The 27,194-nt window shown below is 39.5% G+C and overlaps 1 protein-coding gene across 8 annotated transcripts in view; it reads left to right on the top strand.

The window, feature by feature from the left end:
* ATP8A2 (ATPase phospholipid transporting 8A2) overlaps window positions 1-27,194 on the top strand; it is a 761,757-nt gene that overhangs the window by 66,659 nt on the left and 667,904 nt on the right. For 3 of the 8 annotated variants that reach the window (XM_072611753.1, XM_072611752.1, XM_072611755.1), the window contains exon 1: window positions 13,676-13,849. The exons of 2 other annotated variants lie outside the window; for them this stretch is intronic. In XM_072611753.1, the coding sequence (XP_072467854.1) occupies window positions 13,717-13,849 (133 nt within the window). In that variant the 5' untranslated portion in view covers window positions 13,676-13,716. Of the gene's footprint in view, window positions 1-2,578; window positions 3,878-13,460; window positions 13,606-13,674; window positions 13,850-27,194 lie in introns of those variants that run through there. 3 more of the 8 variants (XM_072611754.1, XM_072611757.1, XM_072611758.1) reach the window with 3 other exon arrangements.

The following is a 27,194-nucleotide window of genomic DNA, read 5'->3' as shown; positions in this document are numbered from 1 at the left end:
GTCATGAGTCCAGCGGACTGAAGATGAAGCAGGTCATTTATCTCTTGCTAGAGAGATGATGAACTGAAAATGAAGAGGCATATATTTGGGGTATGGCCAATATGAAATTTTTTTTCCTGTAATGCATGTAAAAATACTTTCTTTCTTTTTTTTTTTGAAGAAACAAAAGGGGAAACAGATCCCTCTGCAGAATGGTCACACCTGGTTTCTGAGAAAGTTCAGAATCTACTATTGACTGAGTATAACCATGGCAACTGTGGCTTTTCTCACCTAGACTCGATGCTTCCTTAAGAGAACAGTATGATCATTTTTTATGCATTTGTCTGTAAATGTGTTGGACTTGATTGGTGTTTTCTGAGACCCATGTTGCAATCAGTAGAAATTTCAGTGAAATACCAAATATCCATGACGGAGCAACGATGCTGAGCAAGAACATTGGAAGTGCCCAAATGGCACTCTCCCAGTCCCCTGGTTCTGTTCTGTTTTTCAATTTCGCCCATCTCATATACACTAGCATTTATTTTCCATTTATTTGATAAAATTTTTGACCAGAGAGAGACATTTTTTTTTTGTGCAAGCCTCTTGGGGGACTCCAGTTTCAGTCCTGGCGCCAGGGTCAAGAGGTGGGCCCTTGCTTTTCTGTAGGATGGATCTGTCAGACAGTAAGCATAGACAGCTCATCATTGATTCTGGACAGCCTTTGTTATCTTAAGTGTTTATATTTTTTACGGAAACCTTAGAATTTATCTTAAGAAAACAGCAACAAAAATGAACACACCAGAAAAAAAAATCCCCAAACAAACCCAGACTCCAAATCATTAGCTTTGCACTCTTGCTATTATTATTTGACTAGTATGATACATTAAGAGAAGCATAAATAGCCCTGGTGGCTACAGACCTCTTGAAGTAATCCAGCTAGAATGACATTACTGTTGTTAATATTTATGACTCTTGTCCAAATGATTCCTTTTATCATTTCCCCCCTCCCTTTTATACCCACAGAAGATGCAGGAAGTATCTTTGTTATTGGTAATTTTGCATTTTTGTGGATATTTTGTTTTCCTTTTAGGCTGCCATTATCACTGTCAGCATAAATGAAATGACATAATTTAATCGAGCCAGAAAATAACAAGCTACAGAAGAAAGAAAAACATTTGTAATTGTACACTGTGTTCCTACAGGCATGAGATGGGGGTCAAAAGATGGGTGACTGTTCAGGTTAGAAATTTCATACCATGCTAACTCAAAGACTTGAATTTTGAAGTATAAATTTAGGGTTAGATGAGCAGTGGATAACCAGTCCATCATATTCCTATCTTCATGAGAGTTCAGACTTGTAACAGTTACTATTATCTTGTCTCACCACTATGACTGAAGGCATTCTTTCCCAGAGCTCCAATTCTAGGAACTCAACCCATACTCCCATACTCTTTCTCAGTATTATCATGGACATTAGTCTTTAATGCAGCAGAAACGGCTTTACTACTTGAGTGAAGATTTACAAAGGTATTACTCATATACAGGTACATAATGTAAAGGGTGCAGCTTTTTTTTTTTAAGCTTGGTAGACAAATCATGATGTGAGAGTGGCAACATGGTATGGTAAGAGCCCCATGCTTGCCTTCTGAACAGTTGGGTTTGAGTCCCAGCTTAGACATTTTCTACCTGTGTGATTTTCAACAATTATTTTAGTTCTTTGAACATCAGTGTCCTCATCTGTAAATTGAGGACAATAACATACATGCTATTTGCCTTTTAGGCTTGTTGTGTAACATAATGTGAGAGGTGGGAAGATATGGGATGTGACTATGACAAATTATATCTTCTTCAAGGGTGTTGGTCTACTTATTTCTAAAACAAGGATGTTAAGTTAAGGTCAGTGGTTCTCAAAGTATGGGCTAGAAACCCTGGGGTATTCCCCCAGACATTTTTAGGGGTTCTATGAGGTCAAAATTGTTTTCATAATAGTAGTAAGATATTTTAATTTCTAACATTTAATTTCAAAATACCAATAAATATACCCACAATAAAAGCACCACCTGGAGAAGGGGAATTGATGGGGTTGGGGGTAGAGGTAATGGGGAGTATGGAGACAGTGAGGTCCTCAGTTATTTTTAAGAGTATTGCAGATTCTGAGTCCAAAAATGTTTGAGAACCACTAGGGTAGCTGACATCTAAGATGTGTTCAAGGACAAAATTTCTGTAATTCTATGATAACAAGGAGGAGTCAGAGTGAATGTATGACTCCTGTCTTTTTGGTTTCTGATACAGAATTGGACTAGAATTCTCCTGGCCCAGTGATGTGACAAAATAGTGAATTCCCAAACTGAGGACATATATATGATTAATTGAAGCAAAGGAAACTTGACTTGCCATAAGTGTGTGTGAAAGGGAGAGAGTTATCTAGACAATTGCCTCAATTCTCTGTTTTGTGTTGTATAGGAATACCAAAGAATCTGTATATCTAGTCTTAATATTCAGGAATATCCTTGTGGTATCCATCTATATAGTAGAAAAAAGTAAAATTTACCATTTGGTCATATATAATACAATAATGAAGTAACATTTATAGCTTTTTTTCTCTTTGCATCAAATCATAATATGAATGGTTTTTCAGAGTTATTAACAAACCCTTTTCTATTACCATTTTCTTAATTTCTTATTTTATTTTCTTAATTTATTAATTCTTCTTAAATTAATTTAGAATAAAGTTTTGCTTCTGTCTCCTAACAAAATTATTGGATTATTTTTCTTTACTGTTCTCTAGGAAATGACAGAAACATTTAGGTGCTTGGGAAAATTCCAGTTTTTTAGTATAGCCTTCACTCAGTGTTTTCTTTTGATTGCTGTGGGTCCTCAGTAATAAAAAAAAAATCATCTTTTTCTCTTATGGTGTTAGTATCTTTAAAGCTTTATTATTTTTCAGCTTCTTTTTCCCCAGCAAAGTCTGGATTACTCTGACATTTTCACTTTAGGATTACATATGGGTTTCCATTTTAACACCCTTATAACTTCTGGAAAGATTATTCTCTTAAGCATTTAAATTCCTAACAAGAAGGGGCATTTAGGGTTTGGCTCTTGAAAGTATTGAGACTTTTCTATGAGCTTTTTTTTGTACCAGACTGAATAGAATGAAAAACAAAGCACAACAAAAAACCCAAATAGCACCTATTATGTTGCGTTAGAACAAGATGAAGCAGGATGAGATACTGAAAAGCCTAAACTTCCTGTTGAGAGGAGCTTCCTTGGCCAGTTTTGAAAATAAAAAAAGATTTTAAGTAATTGAAAGCTGTGTGTGCATAACAGCCATTTTCATGAGCTCTCATGGCTACTTTATCTCCCAGAGCTCTGCAGGCCCATTGAATCAGGCCCGAATTTTGTTGATGACTGCTTGCCAGCACTCCCATTAGTTGCCAATTGCTAATATAATTAGAAGGTGGTGGTGGAAGTTGCTGTTGTGCTTCATTGGAGATGGGAGTGGGTTCATAGCATTGGTTTAAATTTATTTTATGGATTTTTTGTTTTTACATTTTTAGTCTTAAAATGTGTGTGTTCTCCTGTAACTGTCTATGTAATTAAAGTGAAAATACAAGATCCTCGAGTCACTTAATCACTGTTTTTCAGTCATCTCTAAAGAATCTCAATTCATAAGGGGAGGGGTCCAGGTGGATTACTAGATTTCTCACCTTTCAGGAATACTCAGTTTCCGAATTAATTTCCTGTTGGGGAGGGGATATTGGCAGGAAGGAAATCAGTGGAAATAGAGAAAACCATACACCTGAGACCAAATGACAACCAAATTGCCACGACAGAGGAAAAGCTGCAGTACAAGAAATTGGGGGTAGAGACGTGTTGGTGGTTATGGCCAGAATAAAAGGTGAGCGTTTTTTGAAGAATATGACCTCCTCGTTGCATTCTTATGCAGTTTCTTATTGGGACAAATAAATGAATGTTTTCCACAATCCTGCAACTCTATAATGTAGAAAAGTGTCTGCAGATATGCCTACCCCCATTCTTTACCCTTTTGTCCTTAGTGACACTGAATCAGCCTTACACATATCTTACAATTTACAATGCTTTCAGATGGGAAGATGCTAGTGTAGCCTAGATTATACTAGTATAAAGTATGAGCTACAATAATTAATGAAAGTAATGAAAAGAACCCTTGGATATTTGACTTAGTGAGTTTAAATGGCCAAGTTTTGATGGGCTTAGTGAATAGAGCAGTTTATCTCAGAAGGGGGTAAAAATAGTTTAGGCAGAAATGGACCTGAAATCATTGGAAATAAGACATTTCAATCTACTAAGAAGATTGGTCTTTCAATGGCTGGATTATTTGGAGTCTTCTTGTTTGGGGGAGAACAAAGTTTCTAACTAGCTTAGGTATATTTCTAAACCTTTTGAAGCTTTGGAAAAGAAAGGTTTTTGCAAAAGCTCTTTCAAAAAATATGACTTAAGCTTGCTAATCATTTTTCTACTTTTTTAAAAAAAGCATTTACCTAAAAACTAGTATTTATCCTAGAGCTTGTTTCTAATATTTATTGATATATGCCATCAGCTTGGGTTTGGGATTCTGTCATTCAGATGTACTTTCTTTATACAAAGTTGATCTTGGAGGAGCCAGAGTAAGCAGGCAAAGCAGGGGACTGTTTTAAAAAAGGATTAATTTCTCTTTGGCCTTTGATGTATGTTTAAAGAGATTCAAATTACAGAAACATTTTACACACTATTTTATGAGCACAAATATTGTCAAATGGTCATATCCCTGCACAGAGATAGTTGTGGTGATAGCCTTTATAAAGGGATTTAACATGTTACTTATATCTAGGAGAATGTAAGCTCTTTAAGGTTAAGGATTACAATTTGTCTTTATATTCCTCATGCCTTGTATGCCTTGTACATGATAGGCATTTACCAAATGTTTGTTCAAGTTAAAAGGGTATGGAAAGCATTTTGTTGTCGTACCATCCTTTCTGACTCTTTGTGACCCCTTTTTTGACGAGTTTTCTTGGCAAAGATACTGGAGGGTTTCCATTTCCTTCTCCAGCTCATTTTACAGATGAGGTAACTAAGGCAAACAAGGTTAAGTGATTGTCCAGAGTCTAGTAAGCATCTGAGATTGAATTTGAACCCAGTCCTTTCTGACTGCAGGCCTGATACTCGATCTACTCTGCCACTGCCTCATAAAGGGCATAGTTTCAGCTACATGTTCAACTTAGTTTTCATTAATAAATTTTGTTTTAACATCAGTTACTTTAAAACACACAATCCATTCTAAACTGCCTTCCTATGGAAAAAGTTAAGTGAAACTAGTTAATAGAGAATACATCCAATTTAATGTTACTTTACTAAATAAGACATTCTAACTTAAATCATCTTTCCCTTTGGAGTTTGGTTGTTCTTTGGTCTTATCTAGAACATTGTATTATTAGCTAAATGTTGTTAGGTATGAGTAATAGTTGATTATTTTCTCCCTGTATTTCCTTTTGGCGTAAGTAGTGGAATCTTTAAATATATCAGATTTTAAATTTAATTTTAAATAGATTATATTTTAATTCATATGAGCAGACTCGGCAAACATTTATTATATGTCTACTGTGTGCCAGGCATTGTGTTGTAAAGCATTAGGGATACCAAAAGAAGCAAAAAGCTCCTTTAAGGAACTCATCATCTAATGGGAGCAAGCAAATATGTTCAAACAAGGAATATACAGGACAAATAGGAAAAGAAGTAAAAGAAGGAAGGCACTAGAATTAAGAGAGGTTGGGGAAGGTTTCCTGTAGAAGATGGGATTTTAGTTGGAACTTAGAAGAAGTAAGGAGCCAGAACCAAGGAAATATATAATCATCAACAAGAGACCTTCTTTAAGTCATGCTCCTTTGGCGTAACAAGACGATAGTTGATATTATGGGCACAGTTCTTTATTGGCTTGGCACATGGGGCAGTCAGCAAGTGCTAGGTCCGCCTAAAGTTTTCCTCAATCCCAATATCTCGTGTCTCTCCTTTTTCTTTTCTTTTCTTCTTTTCAGTTATTTTGCCCAGAGAATCATAGAAAGTGAGGACCTGAAGGGACCAGAGAGACCAGTCAATCCAATTCTTTCATTTTTCAGAAAAGGAAATTAAAGCCCAGAGAGACTGACCTGCTCGGCGTTATAAGCTAGCAAATGGCAGACACAAACTCAAGTTTTTTGATGCCCAGTCCAACACTTTTGTAGTCATTTAACTTCCACCATACAATCAGTAGTGGTGAGTGATCAAAGAAGGGAAAGGCAAATGTTTTGAGTTTTTAGTTCTCAGAAAAGATCACGGAGCCATCCGTGTTCCTTTCCTGGGTTATTTATCTAACTACTATATTAGAAAGCTTTTAAAAAAGGAACAGACATGAAATGTTAAGAGAAATAAATAAAATCTTAAAGACTAAATAAATAACAAAATATTTTAAAAAACATGTATTATTTATCCCAGTGATAGCATATTTTGGCATGCATCCCTGACCCTTAGAGTGTAAGAAAACTTGTTTTTAAAAGCATTTTGACTCTGCCCTTTGGGGCATATGTGATATTTGATTGCATTTTCACATGATAAACTCATATATATTATGACTAAAGAGTCTTAACTTATAGGTTGTAAACCCAGTTGTGGTTACCTTGAAATCTCCCTTTATTAAAACTGGGGGTGAGTCACACATCAACAGAATCATAATCTGTAGCATAACTATAAGAATAGACAAATGTATTAAATGTGTTTTAAAATACAAGACTAATTGTTTAATCCAGATCAGTTTTTGACCTTGGGGGTCTATCTCCTGGTAGAAAATCTGTCAATCTGTAAAGACCTTAATTACTTTTGGAAACAGACCATCAAATTTCTCTGCACATAACTCTGAATAACAAGGAAGCCAAAAGAAAAATGTGTTTACATTTTGTCCAAGTTAGAACTTCAGTATCCCAATTGGATTTGTGATATTGTGGATGATGGAATTCCCTTTCACGGTGTAGATCATAGCTTAACCTTGTTTGTATATCCTGTGCACTTTTCATTCATGGTCGCCCTATAAGGTCCACCCTGCTAGTCTACCCAGTGTGGACCCAATCTCTTACTCTGTGATTATTAGTAGAGGCAGTGTAGAATACAGGAGAGCTCTGTGTTGTGTCTGTGTGGTTAGAGTCAAGAAGATCCTCAATGTGATTGCCTTGAGCAAGTCACATATCCTTTTAACCTCAAGCAACACCCTTGAACTTATCTCAATAATTGTAAACATGTTATGATCTGATGAGAAAGAGAGATACCTCATTCCCTTAGCTGACACATATGCTTGACTTAGTAAAGAGAAGAGAATAAGCATTTGCTGCGCTAAGTGTTTTACAATTATTATCTTATTTGATTCTCACAAGAAGCCTGGGTAGTAGGTGCTATTATTATCCCCATTTTACAGATGAGGAAACTGAGGAAAGCAGAAATTAAATGACTTGCCCAGGATCACACAGCCAGCAAGTGTCTGAGACCTGATTTTAACTTATGTCTTCCTACACTCTATCCACTGCACAATTTAACCCAATAGGACTCTGGACTTGAGTTAACAATATCTTATTTCAAATCCTGTGTGACCTTGGACAAGTCACTTAACCTGTTTCCATTTTCTCTTCTGTAAAATGAGGGAATTGTACTCAATGGCCTCTAAGGTCCTTTCTAGCTCTAAGTCTATGATGCTATGGACTTGTCCTTTAATGTAGATTTTTGATAACTACATTTTTCTAAAGGAAGATTAATTTTTTTTTGATTTTGACATTTCTAAAATATAACACTTTTCATTTAGCTTTTTTTATTCTAAATATTGTTCACTACAGATAATCCACGAGGGATGGGATATTTAACATGCCACTGAAGTGTTTATTCATTCACCTTATGGTGTGTGTGTTCCTCCTTCGTTGCCAAAGAAGACCATGCCATCAGAGAAATGATGACATGACTTGCACTTGACTTTGTTTTGAGTGAGGGAGGGCTGTGCAAGTCAACAGCCTCACTTCTCCTCCAGAGCCATCTGAATCCAGTGACCAGATATTCATCAGGATGACTGGAGATGACCCAGGAGGAGGCAATTGGGGTTAAGTGACTTGCCCAAGGTCACACAGCTAGTGAGTGTCAAGTGTCTGAGGTGACATTTGAACTCAGGTCCTCTTGACTGCTGCACTGGTGCTCTATCCACTGCACCATCTAGCTGCCCCCATTCACCTTATATTTTCATGCTGGGTAACCCTTCCAAGTTGACCCTTGTCCTCTTTAATTCCAGGCTTACTTTGAATTTTAGCTGCTATTCCAATCTTGCCATCACTTAAAGTGTTAGCTATTATTCTCTTTCAGTTTCTAAACTCACACATATCCAGGCATATCTATGAAAGCTTTAGGAGTAAATTACTCCTTGAGCCTTCATAGTTGTGCATATCAGCTTGGAATAATGGACAGAGGACTGGATTTGGAGTTAGAAAGACCTAAGTTCAAATCATATCTTAGGTACTTACTATGTAGGTTACTTTGTTCAATTAACTTAATTTCTGTGACTCAGTTTCCTCATTTTAAAAATTGGGAGGAGGGCTAAAATTGATGGCTTTGAATATTCCCTTCCAGGTTTAAATCTATGATCCTGTAAGTATTGAAAATATGATTTTGTATGACAGTAATTCAGTGGAACAGGTAGAAATTAAACTTAGGGAACAACCATTCAATAAATGCACAGAGAGAATCATTCTAGAAGTGTTTCCTTCACCAGGGTATTTAAGGTGGGGTCTATGAATTATAAAAAAAATAAGTACTCTGATAAATATTTCAATTTAATGGGTTTCCTTTATAATCCTATATATTTTATTTATTTAAAAACATTATTTTGATAAGGGATTCCTATGTTTCATCCTGACTGCTATGATAAAAAGTTTAAAAACTCTGGAAGTGGCCATAGGTCAAAGGTATCTTCTTATCTAGTTAAAATCTTTGGGGCTTTTCTAAAGAAGCTATTAAAGCTCTAATGGCTCCAGCCCAAATTTCACATTATTCATATTTATGCTTTTAAATATAAAAGCATAGCCACAATAGGCCTGTGAGGTTGGTAGTACAGTTATTCCCTATTTTACAGGTGTAGAAAGAAAAAGCTTGGAGGAGTGACATTCTCATCAGCACCACCATAGCTAGAATTTATTCAGCACTTTAAGGTTTGTGAAACACTACAAATATAAGCTCATTTGATCCTCAGAGTAACCCTGGGAAGTAGATGCTGTTTTTATTCCCATTTTACAGGTAAGGAAACTGAAGTTGACAGATTAACTCTTTTGTCCAGTGTTACACAATGGAGAGAGCACTGGGCCATAAATCAGAAAGAGCTAAATTCAAATTTGGCTTTAGGCATTTACTAGCTGCATGACCCTAGGCAAGTGACTTAAACCCAATCTGCCTCAGTTTCCTCAACTGTAGAATGAGGATAATAAGAGTGCCCACCCTTATAGGATTGTGAAGATCAAATGAGATAGTATTTGTAATGCATTTCACATAATCGGTGCTGAATGTATGCTTATTTGTTATCTTTGCTTCTCCTTTCCCTTACACAGCTAATAAGCATCTGAGGCTGGATTTGACCTTGGGTCTTCCTGACTCGAGGTACATCTGTCTGTATATTGCACTATCTGGTTGCCCCTGACATATTCAAAGGGATATGGTCAGTAGCAAAGCCAAGATCATAGCTTAGGTGTTCTGACTCCAAAATGAGTATTGATTTGGTTGCATCATGATCATTCTTTTTTTTCCCAAACACTACAACTATAGGAGGGTATATTAATGTTCTGCAAAGCCTTGAAAAAATTAGGAAACTGGTTTGGCATAAGTTATTTAAAGATTCAGTTACTCTAATGTTCAGGTCCTCTCAGCAGCATCCATAAATGTTTCTCTATGACCTCATGCGCAGTTGTTTAATAAGCTGCTTATTCTTTATTCAGCTCTTGCTGTATTTGGAATTGGCATTTTGTCTCTGCCTTTTGTCTGGATCTCCTCCTGTCTTCAGCCCACATCAGACTGCTCTGTTTAAAAGCCACTTTCCTTTCCATGAAATGCCAAGGAGTAGCACCTTATACTATGTAAACCTTTTTCTGAATGTTTCTGTGCCTTCTGTGAGAAGGAAGAAGGCTTGAGAAAAACTGAATAAAGTTGTTGGAACTCGATGGCAGAGTTACTTTTCTTTTTTAGTGACTTAAATTGTTGTACTAAGTGTAAAAATGGCTAATTTTGTGGTTGTTCTTGGGTACTGTTTTACTACAAACTTCTTTATTATGGTGTATGTGTTTCCAGAGTTTACATTCCCCCTTCTCTCCTTTTGTTTGTCAGTGGAAAAATTGCTTTCTAGACTCTATCTGGTATTCACTTATTCCATGTGGACTGGTGGTACTTAAGAGACCAAAGAGTTTTCTTAGAGCTGTCCTCCATTGCATTTGTATAATGTTTCAAAATTTGATGGACATTTTGGATCTTTAGCCTCAATCTAGCTGGTGATAATAAGACTGGAGAAAACACAAGGGAGGGGGAGAAAAAGAAATTATGGGATCTTGTCATGGGAAGGAACCATTTAATTTAACCTATGTTGGAACAGTTCTGTCTATAGCTTTCCAGATAAATGAATATCCAATCCCTACTAGATCTCTCATAAATCCAACTTTTGGTTAACTCCAATTGTTTAGAAGCCCCTTCCCCCAGACCAAATGTAAACCTGCCTCGTTGCAATTTTCTCCAGTTATTCTTGATTTTTTTTTCCCTTCAGGACTATACCTTTCTTATATACTTGTCGAAATATTTGAAGACATAGCTATTGTATTCCATGTATTTTTTCCTCCTCCTCAGTTCTCTTCTTCAGACTAAACAACCCAGTTTCTTCAATGAGTCTTCTATGTGACATGATTTCAGATAGCTTTGGTTGCTTGTCAATATCTTCTTTAAAATTTAATTTCCACAATTGAACATCATGCTATAGATGTGAGCTGACCAGTATAGACCCCAGAGTACATAGGTACTTCCTCATTCTGGACACTGCAATTGTCTTAATAAAACCTAAGATCAAGTTAGCTTTTTTGGGGGGTTCATCAGATCATGTTGATGTGACTAACAAGGGATGATAAAGGATGGTGGTAAAGAGAAAGGAATTTCCTTCGTAAAATTGCTAGCAAATCCTGTTGCTGGTATAGAGATGTGCCTATTTTTGAAGCATTCCACAGTCTTATTGATTCATCTTTGTACTGCTCACACTTAGTTCTTGATTCTGGTACCAGCAGAAGAAATAAAGATGTCTAACAGTTTTATTTCATCCACTAGATTATAAGGTCCATGAAGGCAGACGACTTATTTACCTCTGTATCCTACAGTGTTTTCTATCTAATAGCTGTTTAATAAATATCTCATGAGTGAAAAAAGAGAATATTATATGTCTAATGACTGTGATAAATTTGATTTTATTTGTGAGAGCAGTGTAACTTTGGTACACAGAGAGGACTAGAATTTGTTAATTAGGTGTATTTTCCATGAACAGAATTTCTGTTTACTAATTATTTCTGAGTGAACTTTATCAGAGCTCTACTTTCAATAAAAGTTTTTATTTCTATAAGGAATAATGTTACTAAGCACTAAAAACAACAGCAACCCAATTAATTTTTTTCTTTGAAATGCAAATAGAACCATGGGTTTCTTGCTTTTAATGTAAATTATTCCTTGGTGGAATGTGAGCTGAATATTTTTGATTTTCATTTCAGAATTTTAAACTAATTGAGTTTTTGTGTGGACAGAGCTTTAGTAGGCATCTTTAGGAGCCTGGTCTGCCTTAGGACTAGGAGATCAGCAGGTAGTGTATAGTAATGATGGATATATAACCATGCTGTCACTGCAAGGGAGCTAACCCAGTGTACAAAACAAATGGTCAAGTACAAACCACAGCTTCAGAGAATCATAATTTAGAGCTGGAAGGAACATTAAAAGATATATAATATAACACTCATTTAACAGACAAAGAAACTGGAACCAAGAATGGGCAAGTGACATGCCTAAGATCACATAAGTATGGTTTTATACTTTTATAAGAGGTAGAATTTGAACTCTGGTCCTCTGACTCTAATTTTCTCTTTTTACAACAAACATCCATTTAAAAGCACCTACTCTTTTTAAAGCTCCTGTTCTGCTCAGGATCTAGCTAATGAGACCCCTGGCATAAATAGCTCCAAAAAGTTGATAGTGATGGCTACTTATTCTGCCCCACAAGGATTACCTGTTCAGAATCTGATGTTTCAGAGGCACTTTTGTTTTTGACCACCTGGTAATACTTGGTTTCAGGGCCCCCCAAAGTGCCCTAAGCAGCCTTCTCTGGCCTCCACAAAGAATAGGCTATTTCTAGGGCCATGTCTGTAATGTTAATTAAATCTCCCTCCTTCCTCTCCCCCAGTTAACAGGTCCCAAGTACCTTTTGTTAATTTTGTAAGCTGCTAAGCAGCCCCCTGGCTTTGAAAACCCAGATGTTGGTGCCTCTCTGGTAACTGTGTATGTATGTAACGGTCAGACAGTTGGACCTGTCTGTTGATCTGTGTTGTATGCATTGCTTATGGTCAAACAGTTGGAAGTCCTGTCTGTTGGTCTTTATTTCCTCTGTATTTTCTCTGAAGTTCAGGGTGCTGACTTTTTCCCCTGAACTAAGTGAATGATATATGTGCTTTATTAAAGTGATTGTTGACCCTTAAAAAAAGCTGCTTTCCTTTTAAAAAAGCAGATCTAAGAACCTGTACAGCGGGCCCTCCTGTGTATGCCGGGGCCTTGCTTTTACAATGTCTAAACAACTCAGAAATGCCAACGAGTCTGTCTCTGTGATCCTGCCCAGAGGATCTTCACATGGATGTAGGTCTATACTTAGAAGGGATGTTAAGGAACATTTATTCCAACCTCTTCAACTCACAGAAGAGGACATTTGCTCAAGGTCACAGGTATAGTACAGGGCCAAACCAGGACTCACACTCCAATTCTGTAGCCTCTGTACATTCCCCCTGCTCATGGTGGTGGGGGCCTGCAGGTGGGCTGGGGGTGGGGCAGCCTTGGGATCTCTAAAGCCATCCCCAAGTTTCCAGTGCAGGCTGGCCCATGTTGCCTGGAAATATGCCCCTTGAACCTCTCTGAGGTCAGAACTCCCCTAGCAGCTTCTGGCCCAGGGATGGCCATTAGAGCAATAGCAATTCTGTGTACTTTCTTTCATGGGGCGGTGGGGGTGGAGAAACCAAGGAAGGGTAAGAAGAAACGGCCATGCCAAAGGTCTGCTTGAAAAACCTCCTTGAAAAGCGTGTGTCTGTCTGATTCTGGCCATGACCTTGAGTGGGAGGCGTGACCTTGAGCGGGAGGCGTGACCTTGAGCGGGAGGCGTGACCTTGAGTGGGGCGTGACCTTGAGTGGGGCATGACCTTGAGCGGGAGGTGTGACCTTGCAGAGGAAGAGTGGCTGTGCGCCAGAGGGGGCGTGGCCAGTTGCCCCAGCTCTGAAGCCTGCCCTCCCCCTAAGTGGGCCCCAGCAGCATCAACTACCCGAGCCTGCCGCAGGGGGCGCCAGGTGAAGTGCTGAGGGCCCGGCCCGGGGGACCTTGGGGTAGGACCTCTGACCCTTGCCCTAGGCGGGTGGGGGAGGGGGAGAAGCACATCCCAGGGCCTAGAGGCTGCGAAGATGGCGTCCCCGAGGGGGTCCCAGGGGAAGCGCACGTGCGGCCTTTGCAAGCCCAGCAGCTCTTTTTGGAAATGGGGCAAACACGAAGAATTCCACCAGCCCAAGTGCCGGGGCTCCCACTCCTCCTTCTGCGGTGAGGATCCTGGGGAACAGCCCCCCCCCCGGGGGTCCTGCGGCTGCCTGGCCCTCCTATCTCGGGGCACCCCCGCCTGCCCACCCTCATTCACTCAGTTGCTCCCCTTCCCCTCCCTCTCGGGGTACCTGACCACAGGCCCCCCAACACCCTTGGGCCCCCTGGGCGGCGCCCCCGGAGGGGCTGGGGAGCAGGCCTCGGCCGGCCCTCTCTGCCCGCAGGAAATGCGGCCTGGAGCCCCGGATGTAGCGGGTGGTGATCGTCGTGCTCCGAGAGGACCGTGAGGTCAAGAGGGAGGGAGGGAGGGCTGTCCCAAAGTGGGATACGGAGCCCCCATTCTGAAGGTCCGAGGGCCCCCCCAAATTGAGCGTAAGAGGACAAACATCTCGTAAAAGCCCCGGCCTTGTTCAAAGCGCCGCGCCCTGCCCAGGATCCAGTGAGAGCTCCAAAAGGCTGGTTTGGGTGCCAGCGGCTCCCGTGTAACCAGAACGTGCCCCGTGGTGGCAGTCAGTGGCACCTAGCCTTGGCTTGTGGACGGTGCCAAGAGGAGGAAGACAGGCCCACGGCACCCACCCTCCGGTGGAGAGGCCTGTGTTCACCATACCAGTAACCCGTCTGTTGTGTTGGCTAGGGGCCAGCCTCTGTGCCAAGCGCTTTACAAACATCTGTGTGTACAAAAATAACAGACCAAGGCCTGGGGTAGTGCCCGCTGTGGGACAGGGCAGCCAGGCGGCTTCGGGGCAAAGCCCCGGGCTTGGAGTCAGGAGGACAGGGTCCTAGGCAAGTCACTTTACCTCTCTCTGCCTTAACTGGAGAAGGAAATGGTCAGACTGCTCCAGTATTTTTGCCAAGAAAACTCCACGGCAGCGTTGTAATCCTGTGGTTCACAAGGTCACAAAGAATCAGACACAAGGGCATGGCCAAACAACACGTGTGTTCGGACGTGCTAAGCGCCTTACAAATATCATCTCAGTTTGTAAAAACAGCCAGTGTAGGGCCTACCGTGTGCCAGGCACATTATCTCAATTCGTAACAACAACCAACATGTGCCAGGCACTGTGCTAAGCACTTTACATTTGTTATCCCATTTGATCATCACAACAGCCCTATTTTTTTTATCCCCGTTTGACAGATGAGGAAACTGAGGCAAACAGAATTAGTTGTTTTGCCCAAGGTCACAAAGGTAATAGCTCTTCTTGACTCCAGGTCCAGGGCTCTATCTGAAGTTCCACCTAGCTGCCCCACATGGAACAACTCTAAACCCTCTTCCTTAAGATAGCCTTTAAAATAATTTAATGATAGCTGTTATGTTTCTCTTAAGTCTTCTCTTCTGGCCAAATGACTCTACTTCCTTTAATTGATAAGGAAGCCTTCCTCTCCACACTGCCAAAGTGATTTTACAAAAGCACAGCTCTGGCCATGTCACTGCCCTGCTCAGTAAACTCTTGTGCCTCCTTTTTCCCCCTAGGACCAAATACAAAGAGGCAATATGGTATAGTTGTGGATAGAGAGCCCAACTCATAGCCAGGAAGATTTGGATGTAGGTCCTGATTGATGAACGCTGGCTGTTCCCCCTCAGTAAACTTTTCTATGTTCTAGGCCACTCTCAGTTTGTAAAGAGGTTGCCAGCCCATACTGGTAGAGTTACTTCCTCACCTGGGAGTTCCATATTGGAATAATAACAATGATAATATTAAAATAACCAATATTTATATAGCATTTACTATATGTCAGGCACTATACTATACTAAGTGCTTTACAAATATCGTCTCATATGATCTTCACAACCACTCTGGAAGGTAAGTACCGTTACTGTTCCCATTTTACAGATGAGGAAGCTGAAGCCAAGAGAGTATTAATTGACTTGCCCAAGGTCACACAGCTAGTGTCTGAATCTGGATTTTAATTTGGGTCTTCCTTATTCCAGGTTGGGAGCTCTATCCAATGTACCACCTATCTCCTTGGCTCTTCTTTGTTGTTTCCTTCAATAGAACATAAACTCTGTAAGTGTAGGAACTATTTCATTTTTATCTCTGTTCCTAGGACTTGTGCCTGGCACATACTAGGTACTTAATAAGTGATTACTGGTTAAATAATCTGGAAGCCCTTCACTATCCTGCTTGCTCTCAATTCAGTCTAGTACTTTTCACTGAAATTTCTCTCTTTATATTTAAGGCCTAATTGTGTGTTTGCTCCTCTGTATATATTACTGTCTCCTTCATATGTGTTGTATTCTATTTATGTGTGAGCCTTGGCTAAAGGATCTGGAGGTTAGTCTGTAGGAGAGAAGTCCTGGGGGAGAGGGAAAAATTAATAGAATATGAACATTGCCTTCTAATATTTGAAGGGCTGTTATGTGGAAGGGAGGTTTTACTTGTTCTAGACCTACACAGAGAACAGAATTAGGACCGATAAGAAAAATGAAAGGAAACACATTTTAGCGTAATAAAAGGGACAACTTCTGGACACTTAAAGCAGCCTGAAAACAGATTGGGCTATAGTTCCTTGTCACTAAAAGTGCTTGAAGAAAAGCCAGATTTGCCAGGGATGTTGTTGAGAGAATTTATCCTTGGGACAAATTTTTAAATTCTATTAAAAAAATATGAACTTAAATAGCAAAAAAGTTTGTTTCCATATGCAACAGAACACAAAAAGATGATTGTATGTAGAAGTGTGAATCTCCATTTCAGTTGAAATGAAAGTATCTGATACATTCAACAATTACTTTCAAAACTTTTCTGCTTGTCTCTGCTTCCTTTTAATCACTTCTATATATTTTTAAAAGTTATGCCCTTTTTGGGGGGAGGCGGAGCTAGGGAATGAGAGGATCACTTTTGCTAACCACACTCCTCCAAACTCTTTCCAATGAAATAAGAGGGGAAATATCTTTTAACAAATAAGCCATTTAAGCCAAATGAATCCACGTGGTGACCATATCCAAAAATGTATGTCTATACCTTGTTTCTATCACTTCTCTATCAGGAGGTGACATTCTTCACCATGGGGCCCCTGGAGTTATGGTTGGTCATTGATGTGATTGTGGTTCTTAAGTCCTTCAAGAGTTGTTTTTCCTTACAGTGTTGCTCATGTATAAATGGTTCTCCTGGTTCTGTTCATTTCCCTCTGCTGCAGTTCATGCTATCCATGATTCTTTGATATCATCTTTCATTATTTCTTATGGTGCAATGACTAAGTGACTTCTGAGGACCTGCCCAATTCTAAGATTATGCAGTTAAATTAACCTTGCTAATGTTATTGACAGTCTATTTTACTCTTTTTTTTTGTATTTTTTTTTTGTGCCAAGATCTATTTAAAACATTTCATCTTTTGGTATATTTTTTTAACTTAAATTTAACTTGGTAAATGTTTCAACAAACCAGGCCTTCATAACCTGTGGCCCATGCCTTTACAACCCACAGGCATGCCAAAGGATTTCACGATGTTTTCCTCTTCATTTTTCTGGGGCCACCAGAAATCCTTTGGCATGCCACAAGCATAAGTGCTGGCAAGCTGCAGATTGTGCAGGCCTGCAATAGACCCACCAAAAGTTTTAGAATCATAATAAGCCCTTGGAGCCAGAAGGAACTTTGCAGATCACCTACTCCAACGACACCTTCCTTTTCTAGACAAGGAAACAGAGGCCTAGAGAGAAGTGACTGTGTATGTGTCAGGACTAGAACCCTAGGTCTCCTCATTCCTGATTCTGTACAGTAGGACATTAATTAGTTCCATGAAAACATGCTGAGAAGAGCAACTTTACTGAGGGAATAATATTATAAATGTTGGAAGTCTACTGATTGAAGAAATTCATTTGGACAGGAATGGTAGTATTTTATGCAAAAGCTTCTGGATCAAAGATCTGTTAATTGAAGGCATGAAGAACCCAATAGTCTTAAACTGAGCTTATAAAAGCACATGTACTTTCATAATTTTTGTTCTGTGAGATTATCCGTGTACATACTGTAAACTCATCTATATCTTTTCATCTTGTGTGATTCTTGATCAAGTTTTCCCATAAATCCCTCCAAGAGGATCTAAGTACCATGTTAGAGACTTTCCCTTAATGTAGAGGCTTTTAGCCTGAGTGTGTTAACTTGTTTTGAAAAAATATTTGGATAACTCTGCTTCAGTATCATTGGTTTCCTTTCTCATCCTATAGACTTCATTTTACATATTTAAAAAACATTCTTCTGAGGAGGAAACCTTAGGCGCCACCAGACTGCTAGAGGAATCCATGACACACGAAAGGTTAAGATTTCCTGCCTTCATGATTTGATTTTGAAATATGTATCCTAGGCATTTATATGCTTACAAAACTAATATTCAGATATAGAGTGTAATCCTTATGTCACAAATGTTTTTGTCATCTAGGTCCTGAGGACACTTTGGGTAATTTTCCACGTTCTTGACTTTTAGTCCTCACCCAGAAAACCTGGGAAAATATACGCATAGTACTCTGCCACACCAACTCCCTGAATACTTATGATGAATAATACCCACTTGTAAGCATGTAGTTTTTCAAATAATTATTACTGAAGAAAATTTCACCCTAAGAAGAAGAAGAAAACAAATCCTTGAATGACCAATCATCAGTCCAAGATATTTGTCAAAAACTGTCTAGAGTTTTGGACAGTTTGGCTAGTCTTGACACCTGTCTTAGTTGACTTTGTGACAGAAGGTATGTCTGTATGTGTTGGTCATACCTATATATGTTGGGCAACTAGGTGGCACAGTGAATAGAGCGCTGGGTTTAGAATCAGAAGACTCATCTTGAATTTAAATGCAGCCTCAGATACTTACTAGTTGTGTGATCCTGGGCAAGTCACTTAACCCTGTTTGCCTCAATTTCCTCATCTGTAAAATGAGCTGGAGAAGAAAATGGTAAACTGCTGCAGTATCACTGCCAAGAAAACCCCAAATAGGGTCACTAAGAGTCAGACATTACTGAACAACATGTGTTGGTATGGTGGGGTTAGGAAGGCATGTTTTAAAAAATTGTCTCCAAGTTCTGCCTACATTTTATGGTACATGATAGCCATACCAACACATGTTAGTATGATAACCCAGTTACACTGTCAGCTAGTCCTCCTGTTTCTCAAGTCAGGTGAGTCTTATCATTCTGCATTATTCACTTCCATGCAAGATGAATCTGACAGTCCACTCGCCATGGCTGTCCCCGTTGTCTCCCAAAGGCCCTTTCTCTGGGCAAAATATCTGTCACTTGCTACAACAGTAAAATTACTTTATGAAACTGACAGGCTTGTGAATATTGTTATAAATGAGATAAGCAGAACTCCTAAATCAATAGATTTAGCTAGTGCTGATCTGGGAGGAATAGCCATCAATAGCCTTTAATTGGAGTCCCTGCTCAACTGTTTGCTACTAGCTATCCCTTAACTTCTCAGCTTGAGCTTTGTTGGTGATGCAATGGAAAAAAGTCAGCCCCTGGAGTTAGGGGACTTGGGTTCAAATACTCCATCATATTACTTTGTGTGACCTTGGGAGAGGCCTTTAAACCCTGGGCCTCAGTTTCCTCATCTGTAAATTGAGGCAGTTGGACCGAATGGTCTCTGAGGTTCCTTCCATTTCTGGAGCTATGATTTTATGACTATAAACATTTTACTATCTACTTCATAGGGCCATTGTGAGAATAAATGGGAGAATCCTGTGAAGTGATTCGTAATCATAAAATGTGACATAAACACAGGCTGCTGTTCTTTATTTTTAGCAGCAGCTGCTTTAAAGCAAATGAGGCCTTTGTTATACAATCAGAGGTTGTATTTGACATTTTAAGAACATTCTTGACTGTGGAAACTTTAAATTACCACACAGAATTTGATTAGACTCCTTAGACTCTGATCTCCAAGTGCATTGTAAAGAAGTCATATTACATAGGAAGTCTCATTTAAGCCATGGCTATATATAGGAAAATATTTGCATCCTAGATAGATAGTAAAACCCTGGGAATGTTTTATTTCTCTCCACTTTTGAGAGAGAGAGAAATAAGAAGCTGATAATTAGTAATTTTATTTTTAGATCAGACCTGTGATTTCATTGATGGAATCCTAATGAGGTAAGTCTTTCTGTCAATGCAGATCAGCATCTTCTTGGGAACTTATATCTTCAGAGAATTTTCTAGGGCAGTGGTATCACACTCAAATAGAAATGGGGGCCATCAATAACTTTTCATGGTGTGGAGGCAATTCTGGGCTCTGAGTTACTATATTAATGGAATGTAGTAAGTCCTGGTAGATTCTGCTAGGTTGGAATGGGCTTTCTTTGGTTTAAAGGTGAACCTAAGAAAGTTCAGAAAGACCTATTATGAGAATGTTTGCAACCAGGTAATGTGTATTTTTTGTCCATAGCTTCTTTTGAGGTGTGAAGGTCTCCTGTAGAAGAAAAGTCTTCAGGTGGAAGGAATCTTTTAAAATCTTTGGGTTTCTAGTTGAGGTAAATTGTGTGAATTGAAGTACTGAAAGAAGGGTAGTTCTAGTGTTAAATATATTGCGTGCTTATTCTTTGAAAACTATTGGAGGAGCAGTGTGGGTATAGCGACCAGAATACTGGAAGCAGAGTTAAGAAGGCCTTGGTTCAAATCTCACCTGATACATACTGATTGTGTACCCCAGGCAAGTCACCTGACCTCTTACTGCCTTAAACCAGAGATGTCAACTGTGTTACCTGCTGCCAGAATTTGACCAGAACCAAATTAAAATGCAATTGGGAAATATTTAAGAAAAATGAATAAAAATACAGCAAAACAGAGTTAATATTAGTAGTTTTGTTATTCGTCCATGGTCAAATCACCTAACTTTTTTGAACCTTGGGCAACTAAGTGAACAAGCCAAGTCAGCTGGTATTAAACACCTACTGTGTACCAGATACTTTGCTAAGCAATAGGAATACAAAGAAAGGTAAAAACCATCCTTGCCCTAATGGGGTTCCCATTCTAATGGGGGAGACAGCATGCAAACAACTAAGTATGGACAAGTTATGTACAGGATAAATTGGATAATCTTAGAGGGAAGGCTCTAGCATTAAGAAGGTGTGGTTTTTTTTTTTTTAACTGAAATTTGAAGGAAGCTGAAGAAGCTAGGAGATGGAAATGAAGAGAGACAGTTTCATAGTGGAGACAGTGAAAATGCACAGAATTGGGAGATTAAGTGTTTTGTGCAAGGAACAGCAAGGAGGTCCATGTTATTGGATCATAGAGGAGAGTAGGGTGTAGGTAGATTGGCAAGGTAAAAGGAGAGCGTTGGTTATGAAGTGCTTTAAAAGTCAGATGGTATATTTGATCCTGGAGGAGTCTGACATGATCAGATCTGGGCTTTGGGAAGATCAGTTTAATGGCTCCACTGGCGTTGGGAAAAACTTGAGGCAGGGAGACTTTTAACTAGTGCTGTTGAAGTGTCTAGTTATGAGGAGATGAGGTCCTGCATCAGAGTCAGAGAAAAGAAGGGAGTGTATACAAAAAATGTTATGAAAGTAGAATTGATAGGGCTTGGCAACACTATGGAGGGAGGAGTTGAGAATGACACCTAGATTGTGAGCTTGGAGCATGGTTGTCCCCTTGATCGGAAATAGAACATTAGAAGAGGATAGCATTTGAGGGGAAAGATAATGATTTTAGTTTTGGACATGTGATTATGATATCTTTGGGATATTTGGTTTGAGATGTCCAGTGGGTCATTGAATACTATAATTTGTAAATGGGTTGACTTCCCATGCCAACAGAATCACAGGTCCTTGCTGTATAGTAAGCCAACAAATATTTATCAAGAGCCTACTATGAGCCTGGTAACATGCTGATCACTGGAGATACAAAGAAAGTTTAAAAACTACAACAACAAAAAAAAACCCCTGCTTCCAAAAAGCAGACATTCTAATGGGGAGGGAAGGGAGACAGAATGAAAACAACTACAAACAGTTTATATGCTGGATGAATTAGAGATAGTCGATAAAGATGTATTGAGTTTGAAACTGGTAACCCATATGAAGTGCTTCTAAATGAACCACAGTGTCACATCTTTCATCTATTTTGGATAAGTGGTCTTTTGCCACAGTGTCTTCTACTATTTCAGTGCGGAAGTTGTCACTAACTCAGCACTGCTAAACCAAACAGTCCACACACCCTGGTATATAAATGGTCTGTGAGATCTATTTGAAGGGTGATTTGACCTACTAACAACAAAAAAGAAGGTGATTTGAACTAGGGGAGATCCTTAAATTCTAAATTCCTTAGAGGTTCAGAATATTAGATTTCACTTTGAATTTTTCACTGGTCACCAATTTTCCTTTTGTGACCAGATTGGAAAGTGGTGACACAGAGATATTTTCAGCCTAAACTGAAGTTGGAAGCTTCCTATATTTAATGACAAAAATTGTTCTGCTGGGATTAGCTCCATTCAGATTTTGTAGGAAAAGAATGTCAGACAAGTACCCAAAGTATAAGAATATGAGAGAGAATCCAAACATAACCATAGTTGTGAAAGGCAGAATTAGCATGGTGGATTGAGTGCAGACCTTGGAGATGAGGTGACGGGTTCAAATCCTGCTTCTGACACAAACTAGCTGTGTGACCCTGGACAAGTCACTTAGCCTTTTATGGCCCCGGGCAACTCTGACTATAAGTTGCAGAGCAATGGCCAATTTGCATTGGTAGAAGGATTCATCCCTGGGATTTTCTATACTAATGAAATCACAGCCCCTCAAAGATCAGTCATAGCACTAATGCAGATCTATATAGTTCTTTGTGTGTGTCAAAGACAGTGTGATGTTCTGGTTGGGTTGGGACAATCCTGGTTTTTTACTACAGGACTAACCAGACAGAAGGCCTAGAAAAATTGATTAACTTTGTTTCAGGACTATTTGCATCCTATGTGTGGGTGAGATATGGTGGGTTCACTGACTGTATTTGTCTCATCAGTTAAGCAGTCATTTATTAAGTACTGGCTTTGTGCAAAACACCGATTAGTTTTGTGAAACTAAATTGCAGGTGAAATAGGTAGCAGAATAATTTATAGTGTTTAGCAAGTCATCTGTGGATGAGGACCAAGAAATGGTGTCTTTCTTAGGGAGATTAGCCACTGGAATCCTTGCTTTTTAGCAGAGAGATATTAAACACTGAGAGATTCCGTTGGAGATGCCTGTTATTCCTCTCCTATTTAATCAATCAGCAAGTATTTCTTAGTGGCCCACTATGTGCCAGGTGCTGGGGATATAAATACAATGACTGAAGCAATCCCTGTTTACTAGGTGCAGCCTTCCCCCAAAGTAGGGGGCTATGGCCAAAGAAAGGAATAGTCTCTTGGGAATTTCTTTCTTGACAAAGCCACCAAAAATCCTAGGGGTCATAGAGAAAGATAAAAATTGGCTTGTCATCTTTCTTTGCCTGGTTTGTTGAACAGTTTCTGCCCCTTAGCTTGTTGCCACATCTTGAAATAGCTTATTGTTCTTTGTTCCTATCTGCATGTATTGCTTCCTGTGGCATTGTGAGCTTTGCACGCCTTGTGCAGGTGTGTATGAGTGACACAAAGGTACAAAGATCATTTCTCCTAATTGAGTTCTATGGGAGTCTGTCCTTTGCCTGGCATCTGTTGTCAGTGTTACAGGTGACCAAGCAGATTCACAGCTGTAACATGTGGTTTAAAAACAGTGCTTTAGCAGGGAAAAAAAGCCAGAAGCTACAAGCAAAGAGGCCTAGGTTCTAGTCCAGCTCTTGTCATTCTTACCTTTAGTAATCTCTCCTAGATGCCCTTTATTCTCCTTTGACACTGGCACCCCTTCGGTGCAGGCCCTCATCACCTCCTACATTGCAATAATATGCTGATGGATCTGCCTGCCTCAAGTTTCTCTTTACTTCATTCAATCCATCCCCCACTTAGCTGTCAGACTGATTTTCCTCCAGTGCAGGTCTGGTCATTTCTCTCCTTTTCTCCTCAATCCCTCCCCCACTTCCCTTTATAAATTCCAGAGGCTCTCTGTAACATCCAAGATCAAATATAACATCCTCTGTCTTTTAAAGCCCTTCATAACATGTCCCCTTCCTATTTTCCACACTTCTTAAATCTTATTCTGTGATCCAGTGACCCTGACTGTCTTTCTGTTCCTCACAGCTGACACTCCACCTTCAATGTTTTCACTCCTCACCTTTGTCTCTTTGCTTCTTTGAGGTCTCAGCTAAAGGTCCACCTTCTCCAAGAAACTTTCCCCAGTCCTCCTCCTTAATCTTAGAACCTTCCTTCTGAGAGTAACCCATTTTGTCCTGTATATATCCTATCTGTGCAAGTAGTTGTTTGCATGTTGTCTCCTACATTTAGACTGTGGGCTTTGAAAGCAAGGATTATTTTTTTGGCTTTGTATTCCCTGCACTTAGCACAATGCCTGGTGCATGGTAAGTAGTTGCTTTATTAGTGGTGTGACCTTAGTCATTTTTTGTATGCCTGCACTTTTATTTTCCTCAGCTGCCCTGCAGGTGAAATGCAAGTCTTCCTCATCTAATAGAGTATGATGAAATTCTAGGGTGCTCCTCAAACAGGAGACTCCTTGTTTTCCTTCTAGGAATTGCTACCACCACCATCAAAGGTACTAACAAGGAGTTTTTTATTGTTTTGTTTTCTTTCCTCATTGGACCATATCCAAGGAAAAAAAGTCCTTTCTGGCTCCCTCCTTAAGCAGTATCTTGAGCACATTTGTTCCAGAAGCATTTTCACCATGTTTAAGCTTTTTTTTTCACAGACAGCCAACAGTGTGGTATGCATGAAGTGCAAACTGTTTTCCTTGCTGAATGAGATGGGAAAAGGACCCTCTGGCTTATGAGGGAGGGCAGAATTGGTTTTTTTTGTTGTTTTTGTTGTTTTCAGTAGGGTAAAATAAAGAATCCAGAAAGAAAGTGAAAAAGCAAAAATAAACCAGAATTCAGGGAGCAAATCTGGTCTTGGGGTCAAAAAGTTAGAATATAGAAAAATGTGAAGAAAGATTGCTTGAGTTTTTGCTCTGAAAGAAAACAAGCATAAGTCTCATACTGTAGAATATGAACCTAGCTGGGCATGATGGCATATACCTGTAATCCCAGCTTCCATGGATACTGAGGCTAGTCCATTATTGGACATTATTGGTGTTTGGGTGTTTTGAATGGCAATAGCATCATACTGATTGGATACCTGCATTAAATCTGGCACCAAATAGTGATGATCAATTTATTTAACAGTCATTTTATTAGGCACTTACTGTGTGTCTGGCTATTAGGCACTGGTGATACAAAAAATGAAAAAGAATCCTTTCCTCAAGGAACTTAATTTCTCCTTGGGAGATTAACATTGTTAGGCGGATAAATACAAAAATATACAAAAAATATTTGAAGTGTGTACCAGGAATTGGGAGGGTCAGGTTATACTTCATGTTGGAGGTAGCGTCTGATCTGAACCTTGAAGGAAGCTCAGAATTTCAAGAGGTAGAGGTGAGGAAGAAATGTCTTCTGGGTATGGGGGATAGCTTGTGTGAAGGCACAGAGATGAGAGAGAGCAGATCCTTTGTAGGCAACATGAAATAAAGCAATTTGACTAGAATATAAAGTTTGTGAAGGGGAATATTATGCACTGTGCTTGAATGGGCAGACTAGAGGCAAAATGTGAAGAAGTTTAAGGAGCAAACAGAGAAGTTATTATTTTGACCCTAGAACCAAAAAGGGCCTAATAGAGATTTTTGAATAAGGGTGTGATATGGTTAGATGTGAAAATAAATGGAGTAACTTGGGAAAAGAATCCAGAGAATCTGGAGAACTATACAGGAAGCTTAAGACTAGGGGCCACAGGGCTTTTGTGGTTGTTGCCAATTCTTGGTAGGGGCTTGAGAGAAGAAAATAGCTTGTGGAAAGTGAATAGCTGCTGAAGACACTTAAATGACTAAACTATGGTTTAAAATACAGGGATAATGGACTTTGGCCAAGAATAAAGTGCATTTAATGAGGGATAGGATGAATGCGCTTACCTGGAGGATACACTTCAGCATGGCCTTAACTTGGGAAGAGAATAAAGTGCCCAGCTATGGATTTTAAAGCAGCTGTCATAGAGGTGCTCAGTAATTCATAGGAGAAATCACCAAGAAGAAGAGCAGAAATGATGCCAAAAGTCTTAGATTCCCATGTTTCAGTCTGTGGGGAATGAGCATTAAACAGAATTAAACTGGAGATCTTAAAGTGGGAAGATAAAGATGACCTCATGGGAATAACCTAAATTAAGTACAATGTAGGCCACAGCTGGAATATGGCAGTGCAAAGATATTTCATTCAGAAGAAAAAAATGTAGATAAAAGAGACAGTGGAATAGCCTTGTACATAAATATGCCTTATTTGGAAGTTGCAAACTTGAAGGGGTAAAAGTGTGTTGGCATAACCTTCCAGGCCAGTCAGAGAGAGAATGGATGAGTTCTCTACACAAAAGATAGAACTTCCACAGGAGCAGCATATACTTGTCCTAGGGGGGACTTCATACCTTCAGGAATCTGTTACAAGTTTTTGCTAAAAGGAGAACAGCCACTAAGTTTTTGCCTTATTTTCCAGCTAATTTCATATGTGACAGAAGAGATGGTGAAAAGAATTGCCATTCTAGTTTTAGGAATCTTGGAAGGCAGTGATTCTAAGGGGAAGGGTAACAGTTTCTCAGGCATGACCATGCTAATTGCTAAGGATACAGAGAAGAGTAAGAAGGTACTTAGTCTCAAGGAGCATGCATTCTGATGGAGAGCAGGGTAGGGCATAAAACGTGTATACTGATAAGTAATGCAAAATAATTCATTTTAAAGGGTAAAGGGAGCTCTAACAAAGGAGTAGGGGATGGGAGAGGTTTCCTGTAGAAGCCTCTTAGTTGCACCTGAGCTGGACTTTGAAATTACCTGGGGAATTTTCAGGGTAGAGGGGAGGAAGAAGAACATTTAAGACCTGGGAATGTCCTATATAAAGGCCTTGATATTGGAGATAAATGTCTTGTGCAGGAAACAAGTAGGGCTGTTTGCAAAGATGCAGAGTACGTGGAGGGCAGTAATGTGGCCAGAATAATATGTTGAAGTCAGATTATGAAATACTTCAAATCTTATACAAGGCATTTCTAGCCTATCCTGGAGGCAACAGGGAGCTACAGAAGCTTCACGATCAGGAGAGTCATATCAGGAGAGTCAGAGAGATCTGTATTTCAGGGATATTAGTGTGGTAGTTGCTTGGAGCATGGATTAGAGAAAGGAGAAACTGGATGCAGGGAGATCAATTAGGAAGCTATTGAAATAGTCTAGGTGAAGGGTGATGTTAAGAGAAGGGGACTTGTGTGAAAGAGTTTCTAAAGATAGAATTGAT

The sequence above is a fragment of the Notamacropus eugenii genome, chromosome 5, assembly GCF_028372415.1.
Source record: "Notamacropus eugenii isolate mMacEug1 chromosome 5, mMacEug1.pri_v2, whole genome shotgun sequence".
Lineage (NCBI taxonomy): Eukaryota > Metazoa > Chordata > Mammalia > Diprotodontia > Macropodidae > Notamacropus > Notamacropus eugenii.
This window is presented reverse-complemented; position numbering and strand designations above follow the sequence as displayed.